Source organism: Ictidomys tridecemlineatus, chromosome 1 (assembly GCF_052094955.1).
Source record: "Ictidomys tridecemlineatus isolate mIctTri1 chromosome 1, mIctTri1.hap1, whole genome shotgun sequence".
NCBI classification, from domain to species: Eukaryota; Metazoa; Chordata; class Mammalia; order Rodentia; family Sciuridae; genus Ictidomys; species Ictidomys tridecemlineatus.
The window spans coordinates 110,211,036-110,229,674 of record NC_135477.1 but is presented as its reverse complement, the minus strand read 5'-3'; the positions used below and the strand labels follow the sequence as shown (position 1 = coordinate 110,229,674).

Sequence of the window (18,639 nt, the reverse complement as noted above, 5' to 3'; positions counted from 1 at the left end):
GAGGACCCAGTTAAATCCAGAGTAGAGCAAGACACAGTACTCAAATCTCTACTTCATTTTCTTGCCTTTCAAAATGCATATTAGCATTTTATCCATGCTTCCTTCAGAGATGAATGATTTATGAAGGCTTCACCAGGTGAGCTGATTTTATATATATTTTTCTTTTTGAGTGAAGAATTCTCTATTTTAGTCTTAGCTGCTGTAAATTGACTGCTTGGCAAAGAATAATGGCAAAGGGAAAATTATTTGAATGTTATATATGAACACAATTAACAACATATTTCTTTCCAACTACAAACTATATAGCAGCTCAATTCTAAATATTCAATATGTTTAGACTTATTCTTTAAAGAAAGACATGTTGAATAGCCATTACCTATATTCTAATTTGGTTATTTCAAATAAATTGTACATTTGGAAAGCAAGGAAAATGCAACTGGCAAGCCAGTTCTAAGCATAATTGAAATTCATCTTGAATGTAGGAAGATTCACTTTCATTTCTAAACAGAAGACCTTTTTTGAATTCTTATATTTTGCTTTGTTTTCATTTAAGTATTAAAGTACTAATTGCCAAAGTGATTTCTTTATCTACTTTTGTTAGTTGAATTTTTCTACATTAATTTTACACTTTTACTTAAATAAGTGTTTATATTTAACTTTTTGAATCATGTTAATTACCCAAACGTTGTGATCTAAACTCAGAAATTTTTGTCTATAACATTTGCAGTTACTTTATGATTTAGGTCAATTTCACGGGCAAAATATTCTGAATATTATCTTTTATGTAAATAATCCAAAACAAACTATGCAAAATAGCCTATACAATCTTGATGTCGGTTGATTGAATGTGCCCCAAAATTTTTAGGGCAATATACATTTATGATGGAAGATTTCTTTTGCCATTAAAAATTCAGTCAGCTATTCTCATCTTCCTCATTCAGAATATGAATACTCATTTTTACTCTCCTTTAACTTTTCAGAGTTTAAACATCAGTTTGTTTATCCTAGTGTCAAACTATAATATGAAATGAGTATCCTCAAATTCTTTATTTAGAAATATTTTTTTAAATCTCTTGTTTTTTGAGATATACCTTCAATTGTTAGCTTTAAAAAAAGTTATGTAGAGTTGATTGACTTTTCAAAGAATTTTTTGTAGTAACACTGTGATAAAATTACAATTAGGATGCTTTTAAGATAGTGTTGATGTCTTCTCTCCAGGGACAAAACTATCCAATAACAACATCTTCAAATAAGTCTTTAAAATGATGTATCAAGAAATTAACTGTGATGTATCAGATGCTCAACTCTTTCATTAAATATGATGCTTCTTTCATGTACTAGTTCTCAATTACTTTTGCAACATGCAAAATAAAAATTCTGAATGTTATCTAAGTTGTAAAGATGTACCTATACTACACAAAATGTACTAGCCTATTATTCTGACCCCTTGAGACTGCCTAGACCTCAGCGAATTTGAGATGGAATATATTGTCAGCACTGATTATATGCTCAATATAAACCTATTCATAGGGTGGTTAAGTTAAGCTGTCAAATTAATTTTAAGCATAGTTTATCATTCCTTCATCATTGGCCCGATTGCAAACTTTTTTATGACCATGGGAAAAAATATAGCACTATCAGTAGCACAAGGAAGACCAGCAGAAAATATCAAGTATATAACATTTTAAACACATGCCTTTTTATTACTTTCAGAATCATGCAGTAGTTTGGATTAAGCTACAGAAGCATATTTAGTAAATAAAGTGAATCTTAAAAATATTTTAAAATAATGATTCTAAAATCATTGAAGGTTTATCCTTTCAAGCTTTTGATTGACATCTCTTTGGAACCCTCATATCTGGTTTACATTAATATGTCAAATGCTTGGTTGGTTTTTTTTACCATTTATTTGAGACTTTTCTTACTCTTTCTTACTCTTTAGCAATGTGATTATTAAATGGGTTTTCCTTGATTCTTGGCTGAAAAGAATGAGTATGTTATAGGGGATCTGCTTTGAGCAATCTAAAACTCTCTGGTATCAGCAGAATTGATGAGATCCATCTCTGGGGAAAGACACAACCCACTGAGTTACAGTGATTTTATGTTTTGTAGGAATTACACACAGATGTTTCTGTGTAAAGATATAGTTGTTATATATTCAAATACTCCTTCAAACTGAGGTTTAAGACTGAATATTTCAAAATTAAGAGGATGTCATTTAAACCCAGTAAGAGCTGAAAATTCAGTAATCATTAAATCTTCAGATAAGCATAGCTCTTCTGCACCATGGTTATTGAAGTAGTGTGTCTCCACTTCAATAAGTGAAAAGAGAGAGAGAGTTGGGGGGCGATTCCTCTTTAGAAAACTCAAAGGAATTCTCCATTTAATTAATAGGTAGGAAAAGTCTTGAGAAGAAAAAAGTAGTCCCTGAGATATATTCAATTAGCCTTTTGTGCCTGTTCTTTTACAAGTTATCTAATGTTATATTCAAGTACATGAATGTATGTCATTTTTTCTTTGTTCATGATAATGGAAGTATCACTATGTAGTAAATTTTTCTTATTTGAAATATGTGTTGAAATGAAGCTCTCTTATTGTAGGCTATAAAATTAGTCAAAAAGGAGTGATATAAAATGTAAACATGGGACTAAGTGAAATTTGGAAATGGGTTAATTAAGTTAGATTCTGGAAGTTCCTATTGCTGGTCAAGGTCAGAGTAAGGAAAATCATAATTACATATTTCTCAGATATAACAATTAAAAACAACAACAGCAACAATAACAAACACACACCTTATAGTAGCTAGAGTTCTAATTGTAACTGAAGAGAGTGCTTCCTCCTCTGTACAGTGATATTTAATTCATACATCATTTTGCATGTGAGATTAAACTTGCGCTGTAATACTCATTCCAAAGCCAAAGAGGAAATGAAGCAAAGCAAAATACAATTCTTCAGAGTTTTCTACTAATAATGTCATGATAATAGCACATGGAATATGACCACATCTTCCAAATCAAGAGACATTTAAGGCTAGTATGAAAAATTGTTTTAGTTATTATAACATGGAGATATTTACTTTTAATTATTTGTTTTTGTTTTCATGCTTATTGGATGTAATCCATGATCCCGTGTATATTATGACTTAATGTGTATCTAAAGTAGAATATATAATGAATCAAAAAATTATTGAGCAATAACAGCACAGGTGTAATGCTGGATGTAATAAGGATCATGAAGGTAGTACACAAATAAATGAAGTTGAAAACCAATGGAGCAAGTCATGTTCAGTAATTAGTCCAACAAGTAGTTATTAACTACTATGTTCCTTCCACACATCAGGAATAAGAAAATTTCTAAATATAAGATAGATAAGATATCCTGTCTTTGTGAATCCAATGTTTTGTCAGCATACTTTTAGTGATGCCTCAGAAGATTAAAATAAACTAAGATTGTATATACTAGGTGCTTTGTCTCTTTTTGATGGACCTCAAAATAAATTTCCTTTGATGCCTAGTTGGCTTAACTTAAGTTTTAACTATGGAGCATCCAGGTGACTACTACAATCCTAAAATATTCTCAATAGAGGTGCTTCAAAAGAACATGCTGTACAAATGATGGAGCCCTAAAGAATGGACAGATAGATCATAAATAGGAAGATCAAGCTTTAGATACCTGATCAAGTACCCTGCCAGCTACCCTACTTCCAAATATTTCACTGTAATCCCCCTTGCACTTGTCAACCATTTCAGCTCTTAAAAGCAATGTCAAACCCAAAGTGTAGGAAATCTTTGACTCTGGGAAGCTGAGCGTCTAGACAGGAAGAGACTAGCAATCCAAAAGACAACATTATTTTTCTTCTTGTTCCAGCATTCCTGGCTTGCTAAATTTGACTTTTTCAATGTTTATCACAATATATGTTTAGCTCAAGATAAATAAATATTGGGGAGCTACCATGTGAGTGAGTTAGAACAGTTTAGGTCGAACTCCTTTTCATTGATTTGGCTGTGAAAAAATAAAAAGTAATCTTTTGCTGAGTTGTCTTTCTAGAAGCTTGTTCATATAAAAAAGACAATCTGTTCTTAAACCAAAAGAATATTTTTTTTTTTAAATTCAAGACTTACTGTGCAACAATTGAGAGAGAAGGGAATTGAGGTAGAATCAAGTGACATTGAATTCATAGCAAGTTTCCTTAGGTCTCCCTAGCCTGAAATTTTAGGCTTTCAGAGATTATCTGAATAAAGTTCCACTCTATCTATTCAATTATGTCTGCTTCAGTGGAGTTTCTGAATCAAAATCACTTGGTGAGTGTGTGTGTGTGTGTGTGTGTGTGTGTGTGTGTGTGTGTGTGTGTGTAATGGTGTGGAAGAATAGATGCATATTAAAAATACATATATCTAGATCCTGAATCTCTAAGCTGAGGTTCAAAATCTATATTTTTAGCTTGTTGCTCAAAGTTTCTCAAGCACACTCTATTTGAGAATCTGTGCTAAACTGTAAACTACTTGAAATTTGCTTTATATTTACATTTTTAAATTTTATTTTATTCATTTATTTATATGTGGTGCTGAGAATCGAGCCCAGTGCTTCGACATATGCTAGGCAAGCACCCTACCACTAACCTGTATTTACATTTTTACATCAAGTCTAGCCCAGAACATAGCCTGCCAAATTCTAAGGCTATTAAGCATACTGCAAATTTTCCCAATTATAATTGAACTCCTTTCACCAGAGTTATTCTATAATAAAGTGAGAGTAAGGGAAAGATTCTGAAGCATGTCAGCAATGAAAATCTTTTAGAAATCCTAAGTGAGAAAATTCTTCCAATGCAGAGTCTGGCCATGGTGGAAAGAGAAATTAAGCAACATCTCAGCATAATGTTTGGACAATTTGCTTTGCCTACCAGTTTTTCTTGAAGAGAAGTGAGGGAGTAGGGTAGATGATCTCATATGAATCTTCAGTCAAATGCAAAATAGACACATTGTAACTGTAAGGGATTTTCGTTTTTAGTTCATCCTTTTTGGCCTGGTGTTACCTAATGTATCAAACTTCATTAAATAATGCCCTCATTTTTCTTTGGTTTGGTAAGTTTTTTTCAAGTTATAAACATTATTATTACTAATAACATTATAAATCACACATCGCACAATTCTCTATTATCTGAATTTTATTTTCTCAAAGATTCTCATTTAATTTGTATGTCCTTGTCTCTTAAATGATTAGACTCATCCATTAAGTTATGTTTGATTCATTGTGGGCCAAATAAGGTGCTAGCACTCCAACAATTATTTTAGTATTGAAATTCTGTTATACCTAGTCCTCTGAACTCAAGACTTTAACAGATTTATGCTCTAGTGATGACCAAAAATCTATTTAGCATATGGACAGAAATATTCTTCAGGTGCCTAAAAAACTTACTCATTGCATGTTTGAAGGAAAGAAAATTTGGTTTTATTGAATGTTTATGCTTAAAAAGTTTAATCCAATTAATTCAAATATTTTATCCACATAAATGATTATAAATATGCATATTCTTCAACATTTTTGAATGTGAACTTTTTGGAATTTGTTTCACATGTTTGAATTTTCTTTAAAAATTTAGTACAGAGTACATAAGCTTTGTCTTAAAATCAAGACAATGAAGTCATATGAAAAACACTAAAAAAGAGACTATAGAAAACTCAAGATGATGGAAGACACTACAAAGAATGATGATGTGCTACCTTGGAAGCTGAGCATTTAACCGTCTGAATTTATTTCATATTTAGTCTCCTTCTAGCGTTTTAATAGTGATCATTATCTATTCTTTCGTGAACTTCTTTGTATTGGTAATAGAGCATTATCTTTCAATGTTTCAAGGAAAATGTTCCAGCTTAGCAATACAATAGAGAAATTTCTAAGTAATTTGTCAGAAAAGTGACATCAGTAAAATTTTCTAACAATACCTTTCAAAAAAAAAATCTTCACAATTCAACAGCTTTCTCAGAGTAACAGTATCACCATGTAATTCTGCAGTAGAAAAATATTGTAAGTTTTTCTGTTCAGATTTTTTTTCATTCTTCTATGATTATAGTAATGAGTCAAAGCCCAGTTGGAAAAAAAAATCTATAAAATCCAATATAAAGGCAACAGATATAATAGGATTCAGCTGGTAAAAAAAATAGCAATCATGGTGACTTTCCTGAACTTTATTGCCAATTTTTCACAGAACAAATAAATATTTATAAAACATATAATGTCAGGAAAATCTGTAATGGAATGGACTCTGTAATGTATAACCAAACTCTAATGGTGATATTCTTTGCTTGTGGATAAAATTAAATTTTATGCTTCTATGAAGAAAAAGTTAAGTGCTTAGAACTTTTTCAAAGTGAAATAAGAAGCCCTTTAAGAGTTTTCAGCAGAGAGATATGGTATGATTTAATTTGCATTTAAAAAATCAATCTGGATGCTATGTAAATAATCAAAGGATATGAACATTAACCATATAAATAAGTATAAATATACATAGTCTCCAAATATTTTGTAACTTGAACTTTTTGGAAATAAGAAAACTAATTAGAAAATTGTTACATTAGTTGAGATTTTTAAAAACATAAATATGGTGGGTTCGATTTGGGTAGTAACAGTGGAAAAAGAAATAAATGGATACGTTTGGGATAAGATGTTGAGAAATAGAGTAGGACAAATCCTAATGGCTTGAATGAGGAATGTTATAGGGTCATGAATGATATGTTCGTATCTGATTTGAGCTGAATAAATGGTGATGCTGCTGACTGAGACTGGAAAGATTCAGAGGAGAAAAGAATTGGAGAAAGCAGAGGACATAAAGAACTCTGTTGGGTACATGGTAAGTTTGAGATTCCAATTAGACATCCAAGAAGATATATCTATTTGGCAGTTTAAAGTATTTAAGCTAGGACTTCTGAGCTTATGAAATTATGAATTTTAGAACAGAAGATTTTATACATACATAAAATTTTCCATATAGAAGATTTCAAAGCAATGGACATGAATTTTCTAACGAGAGTTGATGAAGAAGCAAAAGAAACCTGAAGATGTCAAAGATTAGAGACTGAGCAAGGGAAGATCCAGCAACAGCATCTAAGAAGGGACTGTTAATAGAGCAGGATGATGACCAGGAGAGTGTGGCTCTGAGGAATTGAGGAAGGAACACATGCAAGAGGAACAGTGAGTCAAATTCTGAGATGATAGCAGATAAGTGACTCTTTGCTTTAGCAATCTGGGTGTCAGTAATAACCTGGGTGTCAGTGATAATCTGGGTCAGTGATAACCGCCTGATACATCCTGGTGGAATGTATGGGAATATTGACCTGCTTGTAGTGGACTTCAGAAAAGATGTGAGGAAAGAAAAGAGGAGTCAGAAAATATAGATGAATTCTTCAAGATGTGCTGCTGTCAAAGTGAACAGAGATATGTGACAGTACATGGAGTGATAACCATAAAAGAAGGAAATTGTTACTATAGGAGAAGAGGAAATAATTGTAGGAAAAATGGTCCAGGTGCACTCAAAATAAAAGGAATTTGATAAAATCTGATACAAGTTCAAAGAAATTGGCAGTTTGGGTATTGGAAAGCAAAAAGAGTTTCAGTCAATTTCTATTTCCCATGTCCCACGTGTCAAGCTCCTCATCCAGAGTATAGGAAGAGGAGGAGAGATCAGAATCTGGAGAAGAAATAAGATGGTAAATATTTGTTTAGGAGATAGGAAATATGTTCATATTATGAAACTGTTATAGGAAATCTCTGAAATGATTATGATGTCTGCATGTAAAATTAAAAATTCCAAACCATGTTTGAGGAAGTCCAAGAATATTCTAATTTTTCCAATGATCACTACTTTGAAATTTTTTGAAAAATAAAATATTAAATTCTTTCCTGTTCTAAAACATAATTCAGTGCCCCTACTATGTTTGTTTTCTAGCCATTCTCTCTCTAATTTTATTATGGCTTTCTGAAAGAAGGGAGAGAAACTGACAAGAACATAAAATGATCACCTGTCTTGAAAGAAGAGGGTCACATGGGACAAAAAATCACACAGAAAACAGGAGACAGGGATGATAAGAAACAACTTCTCCCACACATCATTTACTTAGGGTCACTTTAGAAAATGTGGTTGCAGCCATGCCACATTTAGTAGGAAGAAATATTTGAGGCCATTCAGTTAAAGTAAAATTGATAGTACCCCACAGGCTGATTATGAGACTAATGCCAATGATAATGCCATCAGCTGATTTTGGTGCCCCTTACAAAAGTAGAGGCAAGAGAGATAATTTGTAGTGGAAAATATGAACAATTTGGTTGTAAAAAACAGCTATACACAAATCAACTATAAATTGACTATCACTAAATTGAAAATACAGTAAGTATATGGAATTTTATTGAAAGGAATGAATATATTTAGAAACACAAGAGGGCATTTTATTAAAAACATAATTAGGTACAGATTGGCACTGTCAATTTAATGCATTTAAATATTCATGCATAATTACTAGGTGTCAGGTACTCTGCTAGATTCTGAGTACATTCAATTTTGTGGAACAAAGTCGTGCTCTCTCCAAATTAAAATTAAAACTTACTATAACATTTTCTTGGTATGATCAGAAGCAATACCAAGCCATCTACACTATGTGTGTCTACTCAGAGAGCTTGCCTATGTCTAATTCTCAACAGCCGGCATTCTAGTTCTGGTTTGTTAGTGAGGTATTGGATTATTAGTGAGATACAGGAAGCAAGGACGGTCTGGGTCTGTTTCTCACCTGTAAAATGAGAGCTTTGGATGAGATGTCCTTGGAAACTTCTAGAAAGTCCAGCTCAAAAAGAATTTATATTTTGGTTAGCATTATCTGAGTACTCACCTATAACTCTGATGAGATGACCTGTCTCCCAAAGCCAGGCAATGCTCAATGGAAGTAATTATGGAAGTAATTATGTAATTTGCCTGTTGCTGATAGGAGGTTAAGAATAACAGGAACCAATCTTCAACACAGAAGATGAAGGAGGAAGAGGAGAAGAAGAAATCAGAAGAACAGGCATCATATTTTCAGTTGTGTTTCTTTAAGACAACTCTGTAAGGTAGAATTTGTTATCATTTCTACCTTAGAAGTGAAGAAAACAACCTTACAGAGATTATAGCATCTGCTGAGTAAGATACTCAGGTCTTCTGATCAAAGTCCAGATGCCGGGGCTGGGGATGTGGCTCAAGCGGTAGCGCGCTCGCCTGACATGCGTGCGGCCCAGGTTCGATCCTCAGCACCACATACCAACAAAGATGTTGTGTCCACTGAGAACTAAACAATAAAACATTAAAAAAAATTCTCTCTCTCTCTCTCCTCTCTCACTCTCTCTTTAAAAAAAAAAAAAAAAAGTCCAGATGCCCTCCACTGAACCCAGTATAGCAGGTCACCTTTTCTGTCCACAATATGGACTCACAGAGAAATAGTTTATATTAGTCAAGTGTTTTCAAAGAATGTTTTAAATTCAAAAGCCCAAGGAATAAAAAGAAAAAGATTAAATTATGTGTTTGTAATCTGCTTCCAAATCCAACCCCCACATTAACCTTCTAAGAAGAAAGGATTATTTGCTGTCTTGTCAGCCTAATGGACTTTCTTGTGCCTCTTGAAGGAGAGAGAAGAAAGGACAATTGGAAGATGCCAAAAGAGTATAAACTGCTCTATATGAGAAACGTGACCTAAGGAAAAAGAATTGTCAGCAAGTTGTGAATCTTTTAAAGTCTGGAGTATGAAGGATTTGAAATCAATATATCTATGTATCCTAGATGTATCATAGTATCCTATGGCATGGGTTGGGGGTTGAGTAGACAAATGAGTTAAGGATTTAAGTAAATTTCTATTAAAACTGGCCATAAATCAGCCCCATTTCATTTAAATTACTCATAAAACAAGCCAAGATGCTCAGCGGAGGTGTCCAAAGGCATAAAATAAACTGCTTCCATAAGAAGCCATTCCTCTTGCATCTTTGCATATACTTTAATATTTTAAAGTAGTAATTAATGCAATTAGAATCAGGCAGAGTTCTAAGCACAGGCAGATGCCTACTTACCAAGTTAGGAGACTGCCTTCCCCCAAATACCTCCTCCAACATTTTCTATTACTTAAGACATCATGAACAGGGAATATAAATTTTTGTTTCACAATTAATGTAAATAATTAATTGAGACTTCTACAAGAATTGCCAACTCTGTCAATGTGTGCATTCAATTTTATATTTAAATTTACTATGTGTAATGACATGTCAACAAAGGCAAACCATCTTTCTATCGCACTTAACTTGGGAAGGCTAAAAATTTGATGATATTGAATTTAGATTAACTTCACAAAAACTTAGATGCTTCTATTAGGATAAGGAAAAAATGGAAAATAAAAATATGATTATTTAAAAATATGATTATTATTTTCATATAATTTTATAATTTGAATTCTAAATGTCTACCAATTTGTGTGCTCGTGTGTGTGCTCATGTGTGTGTGTGTATGTGTGTGTGTGTGTAAAATATTCACATGGCATATGATAATACACTAGATAGCTGGGATAGAACAAAACAGTAAGGAAAATATAATTATGAAAATTAAATGTATTCAAAGGAGAATACTATAGGAAAGAGAAAAATACTATGGTAACAAGTTACAAATGAGTTGAGTTGGCCAGTAAATTGATTAAACCTAAATTTAGAATGAAAAATAATTTCAAATTGTATGTTTTCAAAGGGCAGTGATAACTGAAGATCTACAGCTCTCCAAAATGAGAAGGAAAAGAAGAAGAGGCTATAAAAAAAAGAAAGCATTGAATACCACAGTATGTAAGTTCCATTTGATGCTTTTGTAAGTATGTAAAAGTTTAACTACCACTTTATGCATTTTGTTCTTTACCACAGGGATGTCTATAATATAAAATAGGAAGAAAAGTACTTATAAATATTATAGGATGATTTTAAAGTTTGGTCTATTGTTATCATATATACAATTCTGCATTAATTATTAATGTTAGGTGTTGTGATAATAAAAATTAAATAAAAATATTTACTTATTGAGACATAGAATATTAAGACCACCAACCTTAGAGTCTGTCATCAGTGCATCTTTATATTATTTTTTCAGTTCTATCTTCTTGCTTGCATATATTAAGAATAGTCAATTGAAGGGGGCTATAAAATATATATATTCAATATATATATTTGAACTGTTCTTGGCATAAAGGTGTTATTTTAAGAATGAACTATAATCTCCAGTTCTGGAAGGCAGTCCTTCAGCTTATAAACTGTTATCATGGACATGCTCTGTCATAAATGTACTTTAGAGAAATTGTCTCTGTCTTTTCTCCCATGACTTCCACATTACAACTTTTAGATTATAACCAGACCCACTAGAAATTGTTTCAGTACTTACCTAGAGAGAAGCCCTTCTGTCAGACTAGAAAACAGACAAATGGGAATGATTATACTCTCCAAAAAATTCTATTATACTTGATGTTTTTCTTCTCCTGCTGAAGAGAATTTATTTATTTACTCTCTGTATGCATACTTACATAAGTATTTATACAAAATATTTAACTACATATAAAATTATGCTTAATTTGATAACATTTAAATAAAATTTATAAATGATCGTTTCTAATTTTTAAACTTCATCAGATTATTAAGAATCACCTTTTGCTCACCTAGTTTATCAATTTCTATGGCATCATTATTTACTTGTTGCCCATTCTTCTTTATTTTCCTTAATAAATAACCTCCTTGAGATGTTTAAAATAGAATGTGAGATCTTTTTGTTTTTCCCCACTGTGTTTTACATAAGGTACCTTGATTTCAGCTTCACAAATTTCTCACAATTTCAACTTTAAAAAGCAGAGAAGCACAAGTTGCAGGCTGACAGTCCTGAAGTCAAAGCTGGTTTCTACATATTTTTGGGCCCCACCTGAAAAGAGGTGTTTTTTTTTTATTTGATCCAACTCTTAGAAATTAGGAGGACTTGCACCGTATAATAAAACCAGAATCTTATTCTGTCCTGGGAAATGAGAAGATGTAGTAATACCAGGATCCCTTCTCACATGTCCTCTGTCGATTGGAACTCAATTGCAGAGGAAGTACATCTATCCTGCTTCACCTGTTGATGTCCTAGGAATTGGAGTTCATAATGATATCCCATAAAAGGCATGGGACAAAGGATTCTGTCAGACATGTTTGAAAGGTTGCCTGGAAACCATACTTGGCTCTTTTTGATCCTCATTACTCACATCTTCATTAGTGGCACCATCATAATTTATATGGAGTTCAGTATAGCCTGTATACTGAACTCCATATAATGCCATGTTCAAATACCTGATAATGGCAACTTGCTCTTTATTAAGAAGTTGCATTTAAAAATTACTTGCATACATTTCTTTTGAAATTTTCACTTTACCCACTTTGGGAAGTTGTTTTTGAGTAAAGCTTAATTAAATTATTATCTCCTAAAACTAACAGGTGATATTATTTATTCTGAGAATTAAAAATAAATACTTATTAGAACTGAACTTTTGTGGAAAATAAATTGACACACTAGAAATGGATGAAAAATATTAATTACACTACAAAAGAATATAAAGGATATAAAAAGATATGCATTATGTTTCATCTTGTTTAAATGGTTTTTTTTCTTTCTTTTTTTTTTTTCTTCTTCTTCTTTTAGGTACATCTCAGCCTTCTGGTCAAGCATGCCAAAAAAATACAGAAGAACTTGAAAAGGAAGTCGAAGGAGATACCTCAAAAGCTGCATTTCATCAGACTGGTGTATTAAGGAAATCTAAGGAAAACAGAGACGAGCATACATCTGCTTCTGTGAACCGAAAGCAAAATCCCTCTTTTCTCCCTGAAGAAAAGAAACAACCTCCATCTGACAGCAAAATAGGTAGGGGGGAAGAAAATGATGATCCTTCTTTGGCCATCTCTCACCAGCTAAAGAAAGCATTACCGGTGGTGGTCATGTTTAAAGATGGTGAAGAATCATTATCAGGAAAAATTACACTACAGGATTTCCCAAGCACAGTAAAAAACTGTGAAGCAGAAAACGGAAAATTTATTACAGAAGTGAAATGTGGGGCTTTCAATGTGCAAGTAGAAATCAAGAAAAGCATTTTCTGTAAAACAGGAGCACAGTTCCCAACAAAAAAGGTATGTCCAACATGTCACCAGCCGTTCTCTGCCAGATTTATTAGGAGATGTTACACATTTAGGAGATGCTTTCCTAAACACAATAATACACTGGCAGAAAAAATAAAACCTGAGGTGTCATCTAAACAGGGGAAACTTGCCAGAACTGAGAGCCCCTCACTGAAAGTAGGCATTGTAGGAAAAGAAATTAAGGTTAAATACATAAGTAAGAAACAGAATGTAATAATTAACATAACTCATCCTAAAAGAAGGGGAAAAATAACCAAATACAGAACCATTCCCTCCAATCTCACCACTAAAGAAAGTTTCAGGTCTCCTTTGCAATCTGATATTAAGTACCCTGAAAAGCAGCAGCTTGAAAAAAAGCACCAGAGTGCAGGGGCCTCTCCGCCTGTTGAGTGCACCATTCAGAAGGAGAATTCTGACACAGTTCTGGTTTCTTTAACCTCAACTCCCAAAAGAGAAAAAAATAAGTCTGATACACTATCTTCAGTCTCAGATGATTCTGAGGTAGAATCTGCCATCTTTCAGCAGAAGGCTTTTAAAATTTGTCAGAACAACCCCAAGAAGAAACATTTCTCTGGAGCTGATGCTCTTCAGAAAAACATTCTTCCTACTTCACATGATACTCTAAAGACCACACGTTTAAATAATACACACTTAAGTAAAACACCTTTTGAGGATCCTAAGGATGTGGATAAAGAGAGAAAAAACAACTCTGCTGTCCCAGAAAATATCACACCAGAGTCACATACTCAGCAAAGCACAGATGGAACAAATCATTTGCTAAGTACCGTTACCAACATCATTCCCATTCAAGATGTCTCAGACTCTGACTTTTGTTCTCTGTCTTCTCTAAGCATTCAGCTTTTGGGAGAAAAGGCCACTAGTATCTATTGCAAAGGCAACAAAACTTCATCCACAGAAAGCTGTGAGAACTCAAATTCTAAATCTTTCTCCTCCAGTCAAAATGCTCTGAAGTCTTCTACCTCATTCAGTCCTTCTCACTTGGCCACCAGACATTTAGAACCCAAAGATACCCTTGGGCATACATTTTCCTTTAACCATTGTGCTGAATTTGTGATAGACCATGAGAAAGAGCATGGTGATATGACTGAAACAGACATTAAAAAAGCCATTATACATGGTGACTCTTGTGTAAACACACAGCAACTGCTGGAAACAAAGAGTACACAGAGTCCAACCCTCATCCCTGCATCCTGCAGCAGCCTAGCTGTTGAGGATTCACTTCACAATATTAGCCACACCACTGTTGGATGGGATCAAACAGAAGCCCAGAAAAATCATCCAGAGACAGTAGCTCCTAGCAGAACAAAAGTGTCAGTCATGAGCTTCATAACTGATAAGTTCGAGCAAAGATTAATTACTCAAAATGATAAAGAACACACAGTTGATTCTAATTGTCCCTTGGGAATGAGAACCCCCAAAGAGTCACCCAGCTTTTTGGAGAATATTGAAAAAGAAAAATGCCAACTAATACCAGTGATAATGAATGCATGCCACCGAGGTTTTGAAGACCTACCCAGTGAGAATCATGATGAAAACTGTTTTAAAATGGACTTTCCACCAAACACTGCTGAGTCCAGCTACAAAGTGTGTGTGACGGATAAGCTGTTTCTTATACAGAAAACATTAAACAGTGATGCAGACCAAAGTGGTAATCAAGACAAAGAGAGCCTTGAATTAACCAGTTTTCAACAGGAGCCAGGGGAGTGCCAAAGAATTGCATTAACAAGGCAAGATTCTGAAGGAGATGAGGACAAAAATGACTCAAAGGAAAACTACTATCATCAAATAGATATATTGCTGTCTCCTCAGAAGCAAAAGGCGTTGAAAGGTACAGTGGCTATACAGAATCTTTAACTTTCATTATTTTTATTAAATCTTGGAAAGTCTTAAGGGTAAGGTTTTTTGTTTTTTTTTAATTGCTTGGGATTTTTTCTTTTTTTGTCCAAGATAGAGTATTATAGAGTTATATGTACATGAACAATCATATATCAGCTTGCTTTTTTTACATTATAATCCACTCCACCCATAAACAGTGCATAGAAAAATCACCAATGCTAGAGTTTAATATAAAGTTAAAAAAAATCAATTTCTCTTTAAGAAGTTGATGTATTGCCAGATCAATTTGTAGGAAATGTTAGCCTCTTGCCACTCTTAAATAATCCACCATATTGTTCCTTCTTGCAAACCAAGCATGTTTAAAAGAATGGGAAGAATATGTTTATAATAAGCACTGTTTTAAAACCTTGCTGTGGCATTACAAACAGAGTTATAGATGTCTCAGGAGGAAGTGTGGAATAGCAATTAAAGCAAAGGACAAAAACCAGAAACAATCAGGGCTAATACAAACTGAGACATCCAGGAGGCCTTTGACTTCCAGGAGACCTCTGGTCTCCCTTGTGCATTTGGCTGGCCCTGCTCAAACCATTGATAGAACCCAGAAGCTCTCCAGTCCTCAAGAAGGGCTAAGATGGAAGCTCTTTTCTAATTACATAATACTCTCTGTCTGTTTTCAATCTTGGATCATCACAATATTCCTTTTGTCACCTTATAAAAGACCCTTGTTTTTTTCAATGAGTCCTAATTATTTTATATTTATTATTATCATTATTCCATATTGTAAATTAAAATACATCTTGAATGGGTAAAAATTGCCTTCCAAGCTGCAGATAACAGGGGTTGAGGATATAGTTCAGAGGCAGAGTGCTTGTCTGGTACACAGAAGATCCTGAGTTCAGTCCTCAGCACCAATAAATAAATAAGTAAATAAGGAAGCTAACTGACCAATTACACTCTGCAAATGCTCAAAAATAAGATTTGGAATGTTAACACTTATTGGAGAAGCTATCTTTTCTTTGTTGTTTTTCTAAATTTGTGAGTTAATGATTAATCAAAATTTTAAAATTTTTATTAAGAATAGAAACATAAAAAAGCATAATTGCATAAATGTTAGCATAAAATGTGAAATTTGTTTTGTAAACAAATAAATGATTTAAAACAATGCAAAACCTCTGAGTCACCTGCATGATATGAATAACCTCAAGCAAAGATTATCTATCACAGCTACTGTTTCCCAATGCCAATGTAACTCCAGATATCAGGATCAATGACATCAATTCCAACATTTGCTTCAGTGCCTAGTTATTGAGAACTGAAAAAGAAGCATGTAATAAGAGTACTTGTGTGTTTACCTGGATGAATATCTCTCTGAACAACTCTTTCATCCAGAGGCATGCTCATCCTTGTGCTTTCTCTCCTAACAAGACGCATTTCCTTAAAACAATCAATAGTCCAAGCCAGAATCTACCCAAAACCGAGATAACCCTTCAAAAAACTTAGAAATTGTCCCATTTGGTAAACAATTCCAGCCATTGGTTCCCTGTGTAACTATAGTTCATCAAAAGGTTGTTCCTACAGCTATCTCCCTTGATCTTTAACTTCTCTTCCCCTTAGTAATTCTGTTTCAGCCACATTGACCTACCTGGGTTTCTAGAACCTTCCAACCAATATCCCACCTCAGGCTCTTTGCATGTACTACCTAGACCAGTCTTTCTCCACATGTCCACAGGTTCAGTCTCTCTGCTCACATAGCACAATTTCAGTAAGCCCTTCTCAGACCATTGAGTTTAAAATTTCAGTTTGATTTGTTCCAGCCCAGGCAAACTCTATCCCTCTTCCATGTTTTACTTTCATACATAGTACTTTCACCTTCTAATATGCTGTATATTTTACTGGTTTATTTTGTTTATGTTCTATTTTCTTCAATGAGAATGTCAACTTCATGAAGGCATGGATTTTTTCTCTTTTAATTATTGGTATAGCCACAGCATTAGACAATGCCTGTCCTGTAGTGTACAAACTCAATGAATATATTGTAGAACAAATGCAGAGAAGTTGTATCAGGTTTCTTTATGCAATTCCCTGTTCACATACCTACGCTTGTGTGTATGTGCAAACACATATACCCACACACAAACACGTACTCTCAGCAGGATAAAAATTCAGCAGTTAAAATATTTTCGGAAAAACTATTTAAATATATAAATCTATAAATGTTTGCATGTATTTGATTCTCCTAGAGTTATGAGTATCTTTTCATCTTATTGAACAAAATTATAAGTATACTATTGTTACCTCAGGTCAGGACTGAATAAACCTATCAGGCTGTGAATTGCTTTGAAGAATCTGGACACCTTTGGGCTATTGTACCATAAATCATAAATTTGATATAGGCACAAACTTACATCTACCTTTTCAAACAGGCTTTCTAACTCTTCAGAATCTATCCATGTTGTAACTCAGGTTAAGAATCCCTGACATGAGTGCTGACTGTAATATTTATGTTGTGTCTTCCAACGTGTATTGTATTTGGGAATTAACTAGATTGCAAGTTACAAACTAGACTATCTACAGGAGTCAGACAGGCAGTGTAAATGAGTAAAACAGGCTGTGTGTGAGAAAGTGAGGAATGTTGGCAAAACAGTGATCTAAGGAAATGAGAGTGCATCCAGACCTTCTGACTTTTCAAGATACCTGGAGATGTGGATTTTTTCACATGTGAATCTCCATACTATAAAATTTGGAAGACACAGTGCAAATTAAACAGTATGCTACCTCTGAACTTGATAAATGAGAGGAGATAGGTGTGGGGTGTGGCAGGAGGCAACAGAGCCAGCATAATCTTAAGGAAAGGATTTCCTTCTGAATCTATTATAACTTAATACTGCGTTCTTCCTCTGCTTGTGTGTTTGTGGGATTAAAAAAAAAATACTTGCTCAAGGACTGATTTTTTTTTCATTTTTAAATTAATTGAAATATAAGATCTAAACCAAAGAAATAGAAATTCTATATCATAAAAAATTTTTAATAAGGAAACCAAAACTAAGCAACCATGAGAAAATGACAGATAATAAGAAGTACTAGGTGACATTTTATATGGCATAAGACATATTCATAACTAAATGAGTATTTATATGTAACATGACACAAAACTTATATGCAATGAATAAGATATTTTATTGCCCTGTACCTCTTAAAAGGAACAATTGCAGGGGCTGGGTTGTGGCTCAGTGGTGGAGTACTTGCTTCACAGATGTGAGGCACTGGGTTTGATCCTCAGTACCACATAAAATAAAGGTATTCTGTCCATCTACAACTAAAAATATTTTTTTTAAAGGAGCAATTCCAAGAGCCCATACTGAAGCAAAAAGATGTAAAAGACTACAGATCAAAAAAGTTTGGGGGCTGGGGATGTGGCTCAAGCGGTAGCGCGCTCGCCTGGCATGCGTGCGGCCCGGGTTCGATCCTCAGCACCACATACCAACAAAGATGTTGTGTCTGCCGAGAACTAAAAAATAAATATTAAAAATTCTCTCTCTCTCTCTCTCTCTCCCCTCTCTCACTCTCTCTTTAAAAAAAAAAAAAAAG

The 18,639-nt window shown here is 33.7% G+C and overlaps 1 protein-coding gene across 2 annotated transcripts in view; it reads left to right on the top strand.

Moving 5' to 3' along the window:
* Positions 1–18,639, top strand: part of LOC101976998 (uncharacterized) — a 120,882-nt gene continuing 102,243 nt past the window's right edge. For both annotated transcript variants that reach the window (XM_078045264.1, XM_021726877.3), the window contains exons 1-3: positions 1–136; positions 10,745–10,836; positions 12,704–15,043. In XM_078045264.1, coding sequence (XP_077901390.1) covers positions 114–136; positions 10,745–10,836; positions 12,704–15,043 — 2,455 coding nt within the window. In that variant the 5' untranslated portion in view covers positions 1–113. The remainder of the gene's footprint in view (positions 137–10,744; positions 10,837–12,703; positions 15,044–18,639) is intronic.